We start from the raw sequence: 14,103 nt of genomic DNA on the forward strand, positions 1-14,103 counted from the left end.
GCCCAAGCTGCTGAGAGCTGATAAAGAAATCACAGACCTAGGCAGTGTTCAAGCATTATAAATTCATCTTCTAAACCACAACTCATCCTGAGAAACAATCTGTGTGTCTCTAGTCACCTTCTACTTCCAAAATTCCATTATTCTTCTAAAGTCCCTTATTTATCCTCTACCACTTCCCTCCTCTCATCAAATGACTCTCTGTTCTGTCTCTTTGAGAAAAAAGAATCCATCAGACAGGAAGTCACCCAGCATCCTATATCCCCACCTACCAGCTCATCCATGACCATGCCTGTCTGTGATCTGTTTCTCTTCTATCACACTAAAAAACTGAAGGTCTTCTCCTTCCATCAACCAATACTTCTACTTTAAATCCCATCTCCTCTTGCTTCCTCAGAGTCCTAGTTTCATAAATTATCTGTTCTCTCTGGCATTTTCTATCTCTTCTTTTCTATGTCTTCTATTCGATTGACTCTTTTCCAGCAGCACTTAAACAATCTCTCCTCTTGCCCCTCTCTCCCATCTTAAAAAAATGTTCTTTCTCAAATCTAAGTCCCAATAACTAATGTTTATTGAGAGTTTACTATGTGCAAAGGGTTGTACTAAGTTTCGGACATCAATCCTCACATTAGCCTTATAGAGTAGATAATATTACTCCCAGTTACTAAACCTGAAGCACAAAGAAATTAGATCATACAACAAGTAATTGATGGAGCCAGGCTTCCCACCTAAGCATCTGACTCCAGAGCTCATGCTATTAACCACAGTGTTACATTTCACGAAATAAACAGACTGCATTTGCTAGCTCTATTTTCTTACCCACCATTTTAACCTCCTGGCTCCCTACCCCCAATGAACTGTCCACTTTAGCCTGTGAGTTTAGCCTTTATTTTCAGTAACCTTATAAATGGACAGACTAACAACTTCTCCTGCTTAAAACTATTAACTTTTTAGATTTCCAAATGCTGCTTATTCAAGTTTCTCTTCATATTTTCCTGGACTCTCCTTTCCAGAATCCTTTATGTACTTCCCTTCTTCTCCTGTCTTTTAAATGCTTGTGTTCTCCATTGTTCTCCATAGTTCTACCCTGTCTTCCTTCTTTTCTCAGGGTACATACTCTGCTTGGATGATCTCATTTATTCCAATGGCTTCAACTGTCATCTATGTAAGTTTCAAGTGGACAGAACAGCTACTTGGCACCGTTCATACTAACTCTGACAGTAGGAGATGCTGAGGAATGATACCTGGAGACAGGCCACCCAAACAGACCCACACAGGGAGATGTTTACTTTGTTAAATTCACCAGCAACCAAGGTCTGGCTCTCAGACTTGCAAACTCAAAAACCTGAATGTGACACTTTCAGAACATTTTAAACAATAGAGACTGACGCATAAAACTGGTATGCCAAAATACGAGTTACCAATGAGGAATATAACTGTCTAGTGAACCTGATGTATGTGCCAGTCTGACCAGAGCAGTATTCTCCCCATAAGGAAAGCACATGAGGTTAAACTACCAGGAGGCTGTTCGGTGAGCATGCAACCAAAACAAGGAGAGTTAATAGTATGATCCAAATATATAATGACGTCATTACATATTTATAAACAGTCTATCGCCATGGTTAGAATGTGACTGATGGGTGGACTGATGGCTATTTAAGTGTAGGATGAACTAACATTCTGAACCCTAGATACAACTTGGCAAAAAAAAAACAAAAAAAACAAAAAAAACAACAAAAAAAAAACAAAACAAAACAAAAAAAAACACACCCAAACAATCCAATTAAAAGCCGGGAAGAGAATCTGAATAGATATCTTTCCAAAGAAGACATACAGATGACCAACAGGTACATGAACATATGCTCAACATCACTAGTCATCAAGGAAATGCAACTCAAAACCAACATGAGATATCATCTCACACCTGTTAAAATGGCTATTATCAAAAAGACAAAAAATAACAAGTGTTGGCAAAGATGTGGAGAAAAGGGAACCCTTGTGCACTGTTGATGGGAATGTAAATTGGTGCAGCCCCTGTGGACAATAGTATGGAAAAGTTAAAATTTTTTTAAAAATTTAAAATTTTTAAATTTTAAAAATAAAATTTTAAAAATAAAAATTTTTAAATTTTAAAAATTAAAAATTCAGCAACCATAATATCCAGTAATTCTATTAGGAAATCTGTATGATGAAAACAAAAACACTACCTCAAAAAGATATATGGACCCCATGTTCACTGCAGCATTATTTGTAATAGTCAAGATATGTAAACAACCTAGGGTGCCTGGGTGGCTCAGTGGGTTAAGTGTCCAACTTTGGCTCAGGTCATGATCTTGCGGTCCATGAGTTCGAGCCCCGCGTCTGGCTCTGTGTTGACAGCTCAGAGCCTGGAGCCTGCTTCAGATTCTGTATCTCCCTCTCTCTCTGTCCCTCCCCTTCTCATGCTCTCTCTCTCTCTCTCTCTCTCTCTCTCAAAAATAAATAAGGATTCAAAAAAAAATTTTTTAAAGATATGTAAACAACCAAAGTATCCATCAGTGGATGAGTAGATAAAGAAAACGTGGTGTATCTATAATGAAATATTATTCAGCCATAAGAAAGAAGGAAATCTTGACAGTTGTGACAACATGGATAAACCCAGAGGGTATAATGCTGAGTGAAACCAGTCAGACGTATAAAGACAAATACCATAAGATCTCTCTTATCTGTGGAATCTAAAAACAAAACGAAGTTCACAGATACAGAAAACAGACTGGTGGTTGCCAAACAGAGGTTGGGGAGGGTGTCAAATAGGTGAAGGGGTCAAAAAGTAACAAACTTCCAATAATAAAATAAGTCAGTCATGAGGATATAGTGTACAGAATGGTGACTGCAGTAAACACTATTGCATATTTAAAAGTTGCTAAGAGAGTAAATCTTAAAAGTTCGTATCACAAGACAAAAATGTTTATAACTATGTATGGTGACAGATGTTAACTAGTCTTATTATGGTGATAATTTCACAAGATACGAATAATGAATCATTATGCGGTGCATCTGAAGTTAACATAATGTTATATGTCAATTATACCTCAATTAAAAAAAGAACTGGGTTGCACCATGCCTAAGCTGTTTCTGTGGCTCTCATTTTCATCGTTGACCCCCCCATACTTTTGGTTGGTATTTTATTTTAGGCAGGTTAAGGTATAAGGAGCTTATTATATTCAAGGCTATCAGCCTGAGAGGCCTGAGAGTAATGGTATCTCTTAAAGCTAACTTTACATATATTTTCTCTTCCACTGAATGCCAATTTCATGTTTTAACCTAAGCAGGGAATCCTATTTCCTTTCTCTCCATGTTCTTAGGGCCAAGTCCAGTCCACTGGACTTTCTTAATAGCTCACAAATCTATAACCTTCTTCCTATACCCAAGTTACCTCAATATCTCCCCCCTGAATTACTGTGATGGATCATCCCAGCTCTCAGGACTGCCTTGCTCCAATCCATCCAAGAGATTGAGATCTAAAATGAAAACCCAATTATGTCACTCCTCACATATAATCCTTCTAGGCTCCTGATAGCTTCCAGGATGAAATCCAAACTCCTTAATATTTTGATTAAACTGCTTTTACTCCTCACTTTGTTCAAGTTTCAGCCCAGACTACACTTCCAGAAACTCTTCGGGGACCATCACCTTTTGAATTGTGTATCAGGGTCACTGCTCTGGGCTCACACAGCTCCCTGTGCTTCTTTCTACTATAAAATGTAGCTAATGTTGGTATTAGATATTGGTATATAATGTTGCTGTTTCTCTTGCTCTTCTCCCCATAGACTGTTAACTTCTTGTAAGCTATGCCTCGTTATTTTTTAATCAAAAGCACCTACCACAATCCTTGACAAATAGTAAGAAGCCTATTATTGACTGATGAATGAGTGAATAAATGAATCAATGAATATGATGGCTTATCTTTGGATTTTTTAATTCTCTTGCTGGTTTCCCAATTATGAAGCAGTGGTTAAGGGCTCAAGGGGCCAATGAAGCGAAAAATACATGTTTCTCAAACATTGTTATTAGAATAGGACTAGATTTGAGCTTATTTGAATTGTCCTTTGCCCATACGGTAAGAGCCACACTATCAAGTACATTTTTTTTCTATTTTATTTTTTAGTCTTATTGTATAAATGTTCTACTATTTTTTTCATCACCAGCTTCACTCTAGCACCTATTCAATCTTTATAGACAAATATGAGCTATTCAATAATCAAGAGCAACCCCATTGATTCTATACCGCTTGTAAAGGACTTTCATGTATATTGTCTTACTTAACCATAACATTACTCAAGTAGGGAAAGCTGATTTTTCATTACACCTTACACTTGGCATAAGTCTATTTTTAAATTTTTCCTATTCTCCATAGATATGGGAATCCTCACAGAAATTTACCAGAAAAAAAGATAAAACCAGGGTTGAGAATCCCTGTAGACTTGTGAAAGCCAACTATAATGTGGATCTTTTGTTTACAGTGCTACTTAAAAAATTAATTTATTTGTTGTCACACTCTTTTGGCCAGTTTAGATAAAAATTAAAGGTAGTTCAGCTGTGACATTCCAGACTGCATAGAAATCCACCCTTTCTGAAATTCACCTGCTATACAAACATTCAATGACTATCTAAGACTCAGACATTACCTGGATCATAATGATATTTCCAAATCATACTCAATCTTAGACGGGACATATGCATCACCAAAAAGGCTTAATTAATAACTTATTATGTTGTTTAGCTTTGTTCTTCTGATTGGTAGGATTTAAAAAGCAAAGTCACAGACATGAAAGGCAAAATTAAAATACCCAGAGAAGTCACTGGTTCTTGTTCCCAGCATTCATTCCATGAAACACTTCCTGTCTACTGTGTTCCAGGCCTGTGAGATTAACAGAGCAGTCCCTGTTAATGTCTAGTCAGAGAGAAAGATAGGTGAGCAGAATTATAAAGACCACTGGGAGGGCTGCCTGGGTGATTAAGTTGGTTAAGCATCCGACTCTCGATTTCAGCTCAGGTCATGATCTCACGGTCGTAAGATCTCATGAGATCTCATGATCTCATGGTTCATGGGTTCAAGCCCTGTGTCAGGCTCTGCACTAATAGCGCAGAGCTGCTCAGAAGTCTCTCTCTCTTCTCTCTCTGCCCCTCCCCCGCTCCCTCCCTCTCTCTCTCTCTCTCTCTCTCTCAAAATAAATAAATATTTTTTTTAAAAAAGACCGCTGAGAATGGTTATTATTTGTTTGACCAGAGACAAACCATAAGCAAAACCAAATTCTGATTTTCCAACAATCAATTAGAAGGCTGCTCCTCAACTTAACAGCAACAACAAAAACAAAAAAAGCTCACCATTCTGTGGAAGTCAGAGAAGATATGGTTAAATAGAAACATCCCTGGGGCATCAGTCTGGCTCAGTCAGTTAAGCATCAGACTCTTGATTTCCGCTCAGGTCATGATCTCATGGGCATGAGATCGAGCCCCAAGTCAAGCCCTACATCAGGGCTCAGTACAGAGCATGGAGACTGCTGGGATTCTCTCTCTCTCTGCCCCTCCCCTTGTGCTCTCTCTTAAAATAAACTGATTTTTTAAAAAGAAATATCCCTAACATATTTAACATATTTATCAAAATTTGGTCCTTACACTTTGAGAGAAAGTTTTCATTGTCCATAAAAAAAAAAAAAACCTCTACATATTCTCAGAAAACATCCAGTGACATAGTATCCACTCTCCCAGGTTAAAATATTCTATTATCCTAGGAAACAAAGTTATCATTGTCCACCCAAAATCTCTCATTCTTTAATGTTAGTTCATTGCCTTTGGTTGGATTTCTCTCGGGACTTTGAAGACCAATTCTTTTCCTCATGAAAACCCTTCTTCCTGTTGAATATGCTAGAAGCAAAAAGAGACTGATAGCTTTGTAACTCTTTTTCTGACACATATTGAAACCCAAACATTTCAATTTGAAGTCTGGTTCATATAAATTTGTAAAGGTTTTCGAAGTCTAAATGTGCAATATTTTCCTTGTAAAAATCTTTCCATTCTTGATGACTTCAGGTGATTTTACTATTGCTGAGAAAAATTTTCTAAGAGAATCTTTTCATAAAAGTCCTAGAGTGCTTTCTTAACACCGTGTAAGTCCTGCAGAAAGAATCATACAAAGTCACTGAGGGCTCCCAGGTTTTATTACAATGAAATTCTTCAAGTGCAGAGATGTGTAATGCTGATATGTCTACCAATGGATCAAGTCCTTGCTACTTTGAATCTCTTTCCAGTCACTTATCTTTCACTATATTATAGTCATTAAAATCACAAACTGGTAATTACATCGCAAGGCACTAATTTTATAGGTAGAGAAAAAGAAGTCTGGCAAAGTTAAATAATTTGCTCGAATGACAGAATAAGGAAAAGAACACAAATCTTCTGTTCCAAGTTGGATGTTCTTCCTAATACATTGAATTTGCACTTTGTAAAATACTGGTTGAATCATTTATCAAAACTAATTTGAATTTTAGCTTCATGAACAAAGCAACCATTCCAGTAGTTGGAAACGACAATATAATTCCAAAGGTTTCCAATTATGTTTCTCCCATTCTCTTTTGAATTCTCTCCAAACAGGCTTTCACTCCCATCGCTACACTCCACTATGGTTGTTGAGTCACCAATGACACTCACATCCCTAAATTGACTAGCCAATTCTCGGTCCTCCTCTTAATTAACCAATTAGTGCTTCTTCCTGAAAACACTTTTCCTCTCTTGACTTCTAGTTGAATATACTCTTCTCTTCCCTCTCTGACTTCAATTTCTCAGGCTACTTTGCTGGATTATCCTCACCTCTCTGACTGCTAACGACTGATGGCCCAGGCCTGTGTCCTCAGACCCTTGCTATTCTTCAAGTAACTGGTCCCTTAGGGACTCATTGAGACTCACAACCCTAACTACCGTCTCTATGTATACCTTTGGATCCCAAATTTTTATCTCTGACCAAGGCCTCCTGCCTTGAACCTTAATTTCATACATCCAACTGCCTTCTTAATATCCCCACTTGGGTACCAAAAAACGTCTCAAACTTAACCATATCAAAAAATAAAAGCCTCATTCTTCCAAACTCCCAAACCTGCGTCTTGCTCATTCTTCTCCATAAATGGCTATCTTATGCTTCCATTCACTTAAGACAAATCTTCAGCATCTGCTTTCTCTTCTTTCCTCACATATCATTAAATCCTTTTGATCTCATCTTCAAAATAGAATCCAACTCTCTTTCCAAACATCCACGGCTACCAACTTCACCCAAGATATACCCCTTTTGTGCCCAAATGATACAATGGTCTCCTGTCCTCCTGTTTCTGCCCTTGCTTTACTTTAGACTATTTTCAAACAATAGTCAGAATGATTATGTGGATGCGTAAGTCAGATCATGTCACTACTCCGCTCAAAACCCTAAAATGGCTCCACGTCTCATTTAGAGAAAAGCCAAAGTCACGGTGGCCTATGAGCCCTTTCATGATGTAGCCTATCGACTTTCTAATCTCACCTCATAACTGCTCCCTCTCCCCCAGTGTGTTTTGGTCTTTTCAAGTTTCCTCGGACATGTCAGGATGCTCTTGCATGTTCAAGAACATTTCATGTATTGTTCCTCTGCCTGTAAAAGCCTTTCCTCAGACATTCTCATTACTCCCTCCCTCATCTCCTTCAGGTCTTTGTTCAACTGTGACCTCTTCAATTGGGAGCTTCCCTGACCACCATATTTTAAATGTCAACACACTCAACACACTTCAGACTCCTCATGCTCTTTTTCTGCTTTTTATTTTCTCCAGACCAATCAGCGCCAACAAACACACCATATGTATTTTAATGATTTTCTTTATTGCCCCTGCCTCCCTGGTAGAATGTAAGCTCTATTAGTGCAGAAGCTTTTGTCAGTTTTGTTCCCTGTTGTAGGCCCAGTGTCTGAAGCAACGCTTGAAACAGAATAGGTGAGTGAATGAATGAATGAATGAACGTAGACAGGTAAAATATATCCTGGGGAAAAAAACCAGAGACATGGTGAAGAGAATTCTTCTTTATATAAAGTGACTCATTAAAATACACTGCCCTATTCTCTTTCCTCTGTCTCTGGTACCTGTCTTACAGACAGGGGAATTGGAAGACTGAGTGATAAAAGGAGCTGTAGTTAAGGGAAGACCATCAGCTCTCCTCAAAGTTGTGTTCTGAGAAGACAGAAATGCATTTTGAGTATTGTAAAAAGCACAGTAAAAACTAATATGTAAGAATCAACAAGTTCAATAATGAACCGGTGTTGGTGAGGATGTGAAGGCATTAGAACCCTCAACACTGCTGGTGGGAATGTAAAATGGTACAAATGCTTTGGAAAACAGTCTGGCAGTTCCTCAAACAATTAAACATAGAGTTATTGTGACCCAGCAATTCCACTCCTAGGTACCTACCCAAAAGAAATGAAAATATACATTCTTTGGTGTTGTGAGCACCCAATTTCGATGTGGGAATGAGGGGTTTCCTCATATCACAACAAGCTATTCTCAGATACCACCAGATTCCACAGGTGAAGGGTTCAGTTCTACAAGACTGCCCACCCCCACTGCCACCCTCTGCAGAGACCAGCTGCACATCCAGTTGTTACCTGTACTTCCAACCAACTGGCTATAAATCAGAGGTCCCCACGACCCCCTCCTTAAGTTCGATTCATTTGCCAGAGTGACTCAAAAAACTCAGGAAACCCACTTACTCACTAGATTACTATTTTTTATAAAAGCCTATAACTTAGGGACGGCCAGATGCATAGGGTATGCAGAAAGGGTTGCAAAGCCCCCATGCCCCCTTTGAGCATGCCATTTTCCCAAAATTTCCAGCCCGAAAGCAATACAAACCCTGTCCTCATATGTGTTTTCAGAGGCTTCATTACATAGGCCTAACTGATTAAATCTTTGGCCACTGGCCACCGGCAGTTGATCCAACCCCCAACCCCCTCCCCTTCCCAGAAAGAAGTCAGGAGTGGGACTGAAAGTTCCAACCCTTTAATCATATGGTTGAATCTCCTGGAAACCAGCCTCCATCCTTAGGTGGGATCCAAAAGTCACTCCATTAACATAACAAAACACAATTTTATAGTTCTCATCACTTAGGATACTATAAGGGTTTCAGGAGCTCTAAGTAAGAAATGGGAATGAAGCCCCAACATATATTTCTTATATAAATTATAACATCGCATACATCCACACAGAAACTTGTACATAAATGTTTACAGAACCATTATTCATAATAGCCGAAACCCTAAATATCCATTAGGGATTAACAGTTAAACAAAATGTGGTATATCCACACATTGAATATTACTTAGCCATTAAAAGGAATAAAGTACTGACACATGCTATAACATGGATGAACCTTGTAAACATGCTAAAGTGAAAGAAGCCAGTCAAAAAAGACCACATGTTATATGACTGCATTCAGATGAAAGGCCAGAGCAAGAAAATCAATGGACAGAAAGGAAATTAGTGCTTGCTTCGCCCTGGGAGGAGGATGGTAAGGGAGCTAAGGGACTGATAAGTAAAAGGCACAGGGTTTCTCTTGGAGGTGATGAAGATGTTCCAAAACTGACTGTGGTGATGGTTGCATGTACCTGTGAATATACTAAAAACCACTCACTGAATTATACATTTAAAATTTTTTTTTTTTTTTTTTTTTTAGCATTTACTCATTTTTGAGAGTGAGAGAGACAGAGCATGAGCGGGGGAGGGGCAGAGAGAGAGGGAGACACAGAATCAGAAACAGGCTCCAGGCTCTGAGCTGTCAGCCCAGAGCCCGACGCAGGGCTCAAACTCACAGACTGGGAGATCATGACCTGAGCTGAAGTCAGACGATCAACCGACTGAGCCACCCAGGCACCCCACTGAATTATACATTTTAAATGAATAATTATATGGCAAGGGAATTATATCTCAATAAAGCTGTTAGAAATTAATACATTAAATGTAATCACAGAAGTGAAAAGCCCATCTTAGGCACAGTTAGCCTCACAAGATTGGCTTGACTTTTCATGGTCCTCGTCCTCTCTGGTACTTCCTCCAACCATGGGTGGATTTTTGGTCCTTCAACACCAGCTTCCCTACGCACACATTTTCTGAAGGATTTTATCACCTCCTTGTTAACTTGTTAGACTTCCACCTCATGTATGTCTGTGTATTCTACATATTTTAATTTTTTTTTAATTTTTTAAAATGTTTTTTATTTGTTTTTGAGAGAAAGAGAGAGAGAGAGAGACAGAGTATGAGTGGGGAAGGGGCAGAGAGAGTGGGATTCACAGAATCCGAAACAGGCTCCAGGTTCTGAGCTGTCAGCACAGAGCCCAACGCAGGGCTTGAACTCACGAACCATGAGATCATGACCTGAGCCGAAGTCAGACACTTAACCAACTGAGCCACCCAGGTGCCCCCTAATGCAGAAGTCCAAAGCAATCATGTGAAGAGGCCTAAGGGTTTTTGTCAAATGCCTCAGAGTGTTATCTCAGATCCTGTCCATTATTTCATCTGGCTACATGAGACAGCAGATGTCAAAGGGTTTTGAAAAGCTGTCGGTGGTCAAAGTTATAATTATTTATATTAAATTCCACACATTATTTCTCTCCCTGTCAGTTGTAGCACCCAATCATAGGAATATGTGTTAGGAGCTGTGAAAACAACCACATGTAAAACAGACAGCCATAAAATGTCATAGTCAGAAGCGAACTTAGAGATGCTCAAATCTAAAAGAAAAAAGGAGAAGAAACCCTAAAAAAAAAAAAGAGAGAGATGTTCAAACTCAATTCTCTCATTTTATAGATGAGGAAATAGGTAAACTGACTTTTCTAATGTCACAGACTGAAACAGCCAATCCCCATTCAAGGCCCCTTCTGTCATCCCACACTGATCAATCAAAAGTATAAGAGAATCAAAAACTCTTAATAACTATACACAACATACACACACACACACACACACTACACAAATGTCACACAAAGATAATATTATAATTCAGTAAAGTGAATTAGCAAACTAAATTAAAGGTTATTAGTATGTTTTAACTTCTATCTCCCTCTTTATCTTCAGAAATACTTTCAATAGTCTTAGATAACATAAATACTTGGCCACTTCTACTTTGAATTACAATAAAATTAATAATTTTGCTGAATTACACATGCAATTAATTTTATGAACCAATGGAATCATTTTCTCATATTATTTCAAAAAAGCTCTACTTTACTAGTCATTTGTTATTAGCATGCCAAGTTTCCCCCACTTTGCAACGAGATTGCTAAACTATAGGAAAGTCAACCACAGCACCCTTTCCCATTTGGTAACAATTGGAAAGAGGCACACCAGAATACAATTTATTCCAATAATTTTTCATATCACATCAAAATATCATGACGATCCAGTTTCCATTTATGTCTTGAGGCAATTTGTGTATTGTTTGCAGCAACATCATCTCATAAGAGTCTTTTGGGGAAGAGGAAATTGTGATGTTAATTGGAGAAAACAATTTTGACTTTGTTTTTCAGCCAACTTCAGCTATATCCCCATAGAAGAAACATATTTAGGCTATTCCAAAACAACAAGTCTTGTGCTGCATCATAATTGGCATCTTGACATTTAATAAATTGAAACATAACACATGAGGTGCCTTACTAAGACAGTAAAAGCAGTAAATGACCACTTAATTCTTTATTCAAATATAAAGAACATTTTGTGTTTCATCAAGGTAGAAATGTAGAAAAACCTACCCTACTCCTCCACATGTCCCAGGAAAGTAGGATAGGTTCTCATTTTCATCATTTGAAGGACAAAAAAAAAAAAAAAAAAAAAAAACCAGAAAGTTCTATTTCCCTCTAAACTTCTCCCGGTGCCATTTTCTTTTAGACAGCTAAAACCTGCCCTCTTTAACACCTAGAGATAGTTTGAACTCATGTGCTTGTCAAAATGCACAAAGAAAGAATCTGAGATTCTCAATATGAAGCTCCCATTGTGAAGAGGTTGTGTCAAGGTCTTCTGAGTGAAGAGAGAGACTTTCAAAGCAGGGAAAATGTGGGAGAACAGTGGGAGAGGACTTTTAAGAAACTGGGCAAGGACTTGCGTTAATGAAACTCAGGTGGATGTCAGACAGCAAGCCCCAGGGTTCCCCCTGCAATGCTACCCTCAGCAATGACAATGAGGGCTCCTCTGAGCCTCACAGAAAGGTGCCACTTTAAATAGAAACTGAAAAAAAAAAAAGTATATCGGATCATATTACCGTGGAGCAGCTGAAGCCCATGGCTTTAGGGGGAAAAATACAGTTATTTTGCTTCAGCTACCTTTAAAAGAGCACCGACAACCAAATCACATGCATTTCTACTGGATGAGGCAGGGACATGATGTTTATGCCCATCTGTGAACCTAAGTAATGAGGACTTGGTGCAAAGATGAATAGATTCAGTTAAGAAATGAATGGCTTCTCTCCTGTTTTCATCTCTTCAGTTCCACTAGCAAATTACTCACAAGCTTCCTTCTGTCTCACACAACAGGTTTTCCCCCTCTTGTGTGAGAGCTATCCTGAGCGTGCTCTCAACCAGGATGTTAGCTCTTAGGGTAATGCTGCTGGATACCCATGTCCAAATCTGCCTTCCTAATTAAGCATTCCTTAGCTCTAAAATTAAAAAGTCAATGAACTCCGATTTCGATGTCCTTGCTCAAGACCCTGGGTTCTGGTATTGACTGTAATTCCACACTTCCAGGTTTGGGGACCAGGGTACCAGCACCTACAAGACCTGAGTAGGGGTCAGGGAGCAAACCCAGATGCCAGAGAGTAATTCTTTGTTACAATGGTTTTCAGCTACACATTAAAAAAAAAAAAAAAAAAAAAAAAAAGTTTTGAAACTTCCTAACACTTTAACGATTTCACAGCATAAGACATGTAATCATGAGAAACAACAAACACAAAGAATAAATATTCCCCTTACCTGGATCATGGAAAGGCACCAAAGCAAAGTTGAAAAGTGGTCTCTTAGGTCTTTTCAAAGACGTCTCCAAAATTTTGGAAGCCCCTTCGATAACCTGAACTAGATCATCATACATGGAACCAGTCACATCAAACACAAAAGCCAAGGTGGAGGCCCCCTCGGGAATTTCCTCAGCCCTGGTGTCTGCCTGGGGGCTTGCATCTTGAGCTAGGGAAGAATAAAGAAGAGCCAACAGGAATACGGTGTGGACGATGTCCCAGAAAATCATTGTCTGTTCTTTCCTTTTTTTTTTTTTTTTCCTTTTTTCCTGGGCGCCTAAGCGCTGTGCTTAGCCTTCCTCAACAACACGCAGAGGGGTTCCTCTCAGAGTAACTCATTAGGCTCTCGAAAGCTCTCTGACCTAGCAAAACAGTGTGGAGGCGACAGTCCGATGCGGACCGGCACCAACCCCGAAGCCCTGCAGGGGCTGAGCGGGCGGAGATGCCGCAGCTTTTGTCTGGACGCAGCTTCCTCCGGGACGGCTAGGTGCCCGCGGGCCGCGCGCGGCGTGTAGCGGAGAGAGGGCAGCGCGCCCGGCCCATGCCCCGGGGGCCGCCCGAGCCCTACGGCGCCGCACCCAGTCCCGCCGCCCTCGCCGCCGCCGCCGCCGCCGCCGCGCCGCACTCCGCCGGGGCCAGCCACTCGGGCTCCCAACTTTCCACTGTGCGCCGCTCGCTCGGGAGCAAGGAGGGCAAGCCCGGAGCGGCCTCGCCTCCTGATTGGCCGGCGGCGGCCCCCCCCCCTCCTCGGCGCTGGAGCCCCCCACCGCCCCACTCCCGGAGAGCGACTGCTCTCTCCGCCGACTGTAGGGTCAGTGCGGGACGGGGGAAGCTCTCCCAGGGTCGGCTCTGCTCCCGCCCGCGCTGCTCCTAACCTACGGGACCCCAGTGCAAACAATGGCTTTCAAGAATGTGTGGCAAAATCCCAAACTGAGGGGACGCCGCACTAACTAGCACAAAGGGAATTTTACTTTTCTACTGTGTGCAACGCGGCTGCAGAGTCTTCTTTCCTAATCTCCCCCTCCCCAGAAGCCAAGACGCCCCGGCCCAGCCTCCAGTCTC

At 40.3% G+C, this 14,103-nt stretch overlaps 1 protein-coding gene across 1 annotated transcript in view; it reads right to left on the bottom strand.

Moving 5' to 3' along the window:
• Positions 1-13,271, bottom strand: part of HMCN1 (hemicentin 1) — a 463,881-nt gene extending 450,610 nt beyond the window's left edge. Inside the window, exon 1 of the mRNA XM_049634070.1 lies at positions 13,004-13,271. Coding sequence (XP_049490027.1) covers positions 13,004-13,271 — 268 coding nt within the window. The remainder of the gene's footprint in view (positions 1-13,003) is intronic.
• Positions 13,272-14,103: the final 832 nt, after the last annotated feature.

Source organism: Panthera uncia, chromosome F1 (assembly GCF_023721935.1).
Source record: "Panthera uncia isolate 11264 chromosome F1, Puncia_PCG_1.0, whole genome shotgun sequence".
NCBI lineage: Eukaryota > Metazoa > Chordata > Mammalia > Carnivora > Felidae > Panthera > Panthera uncia.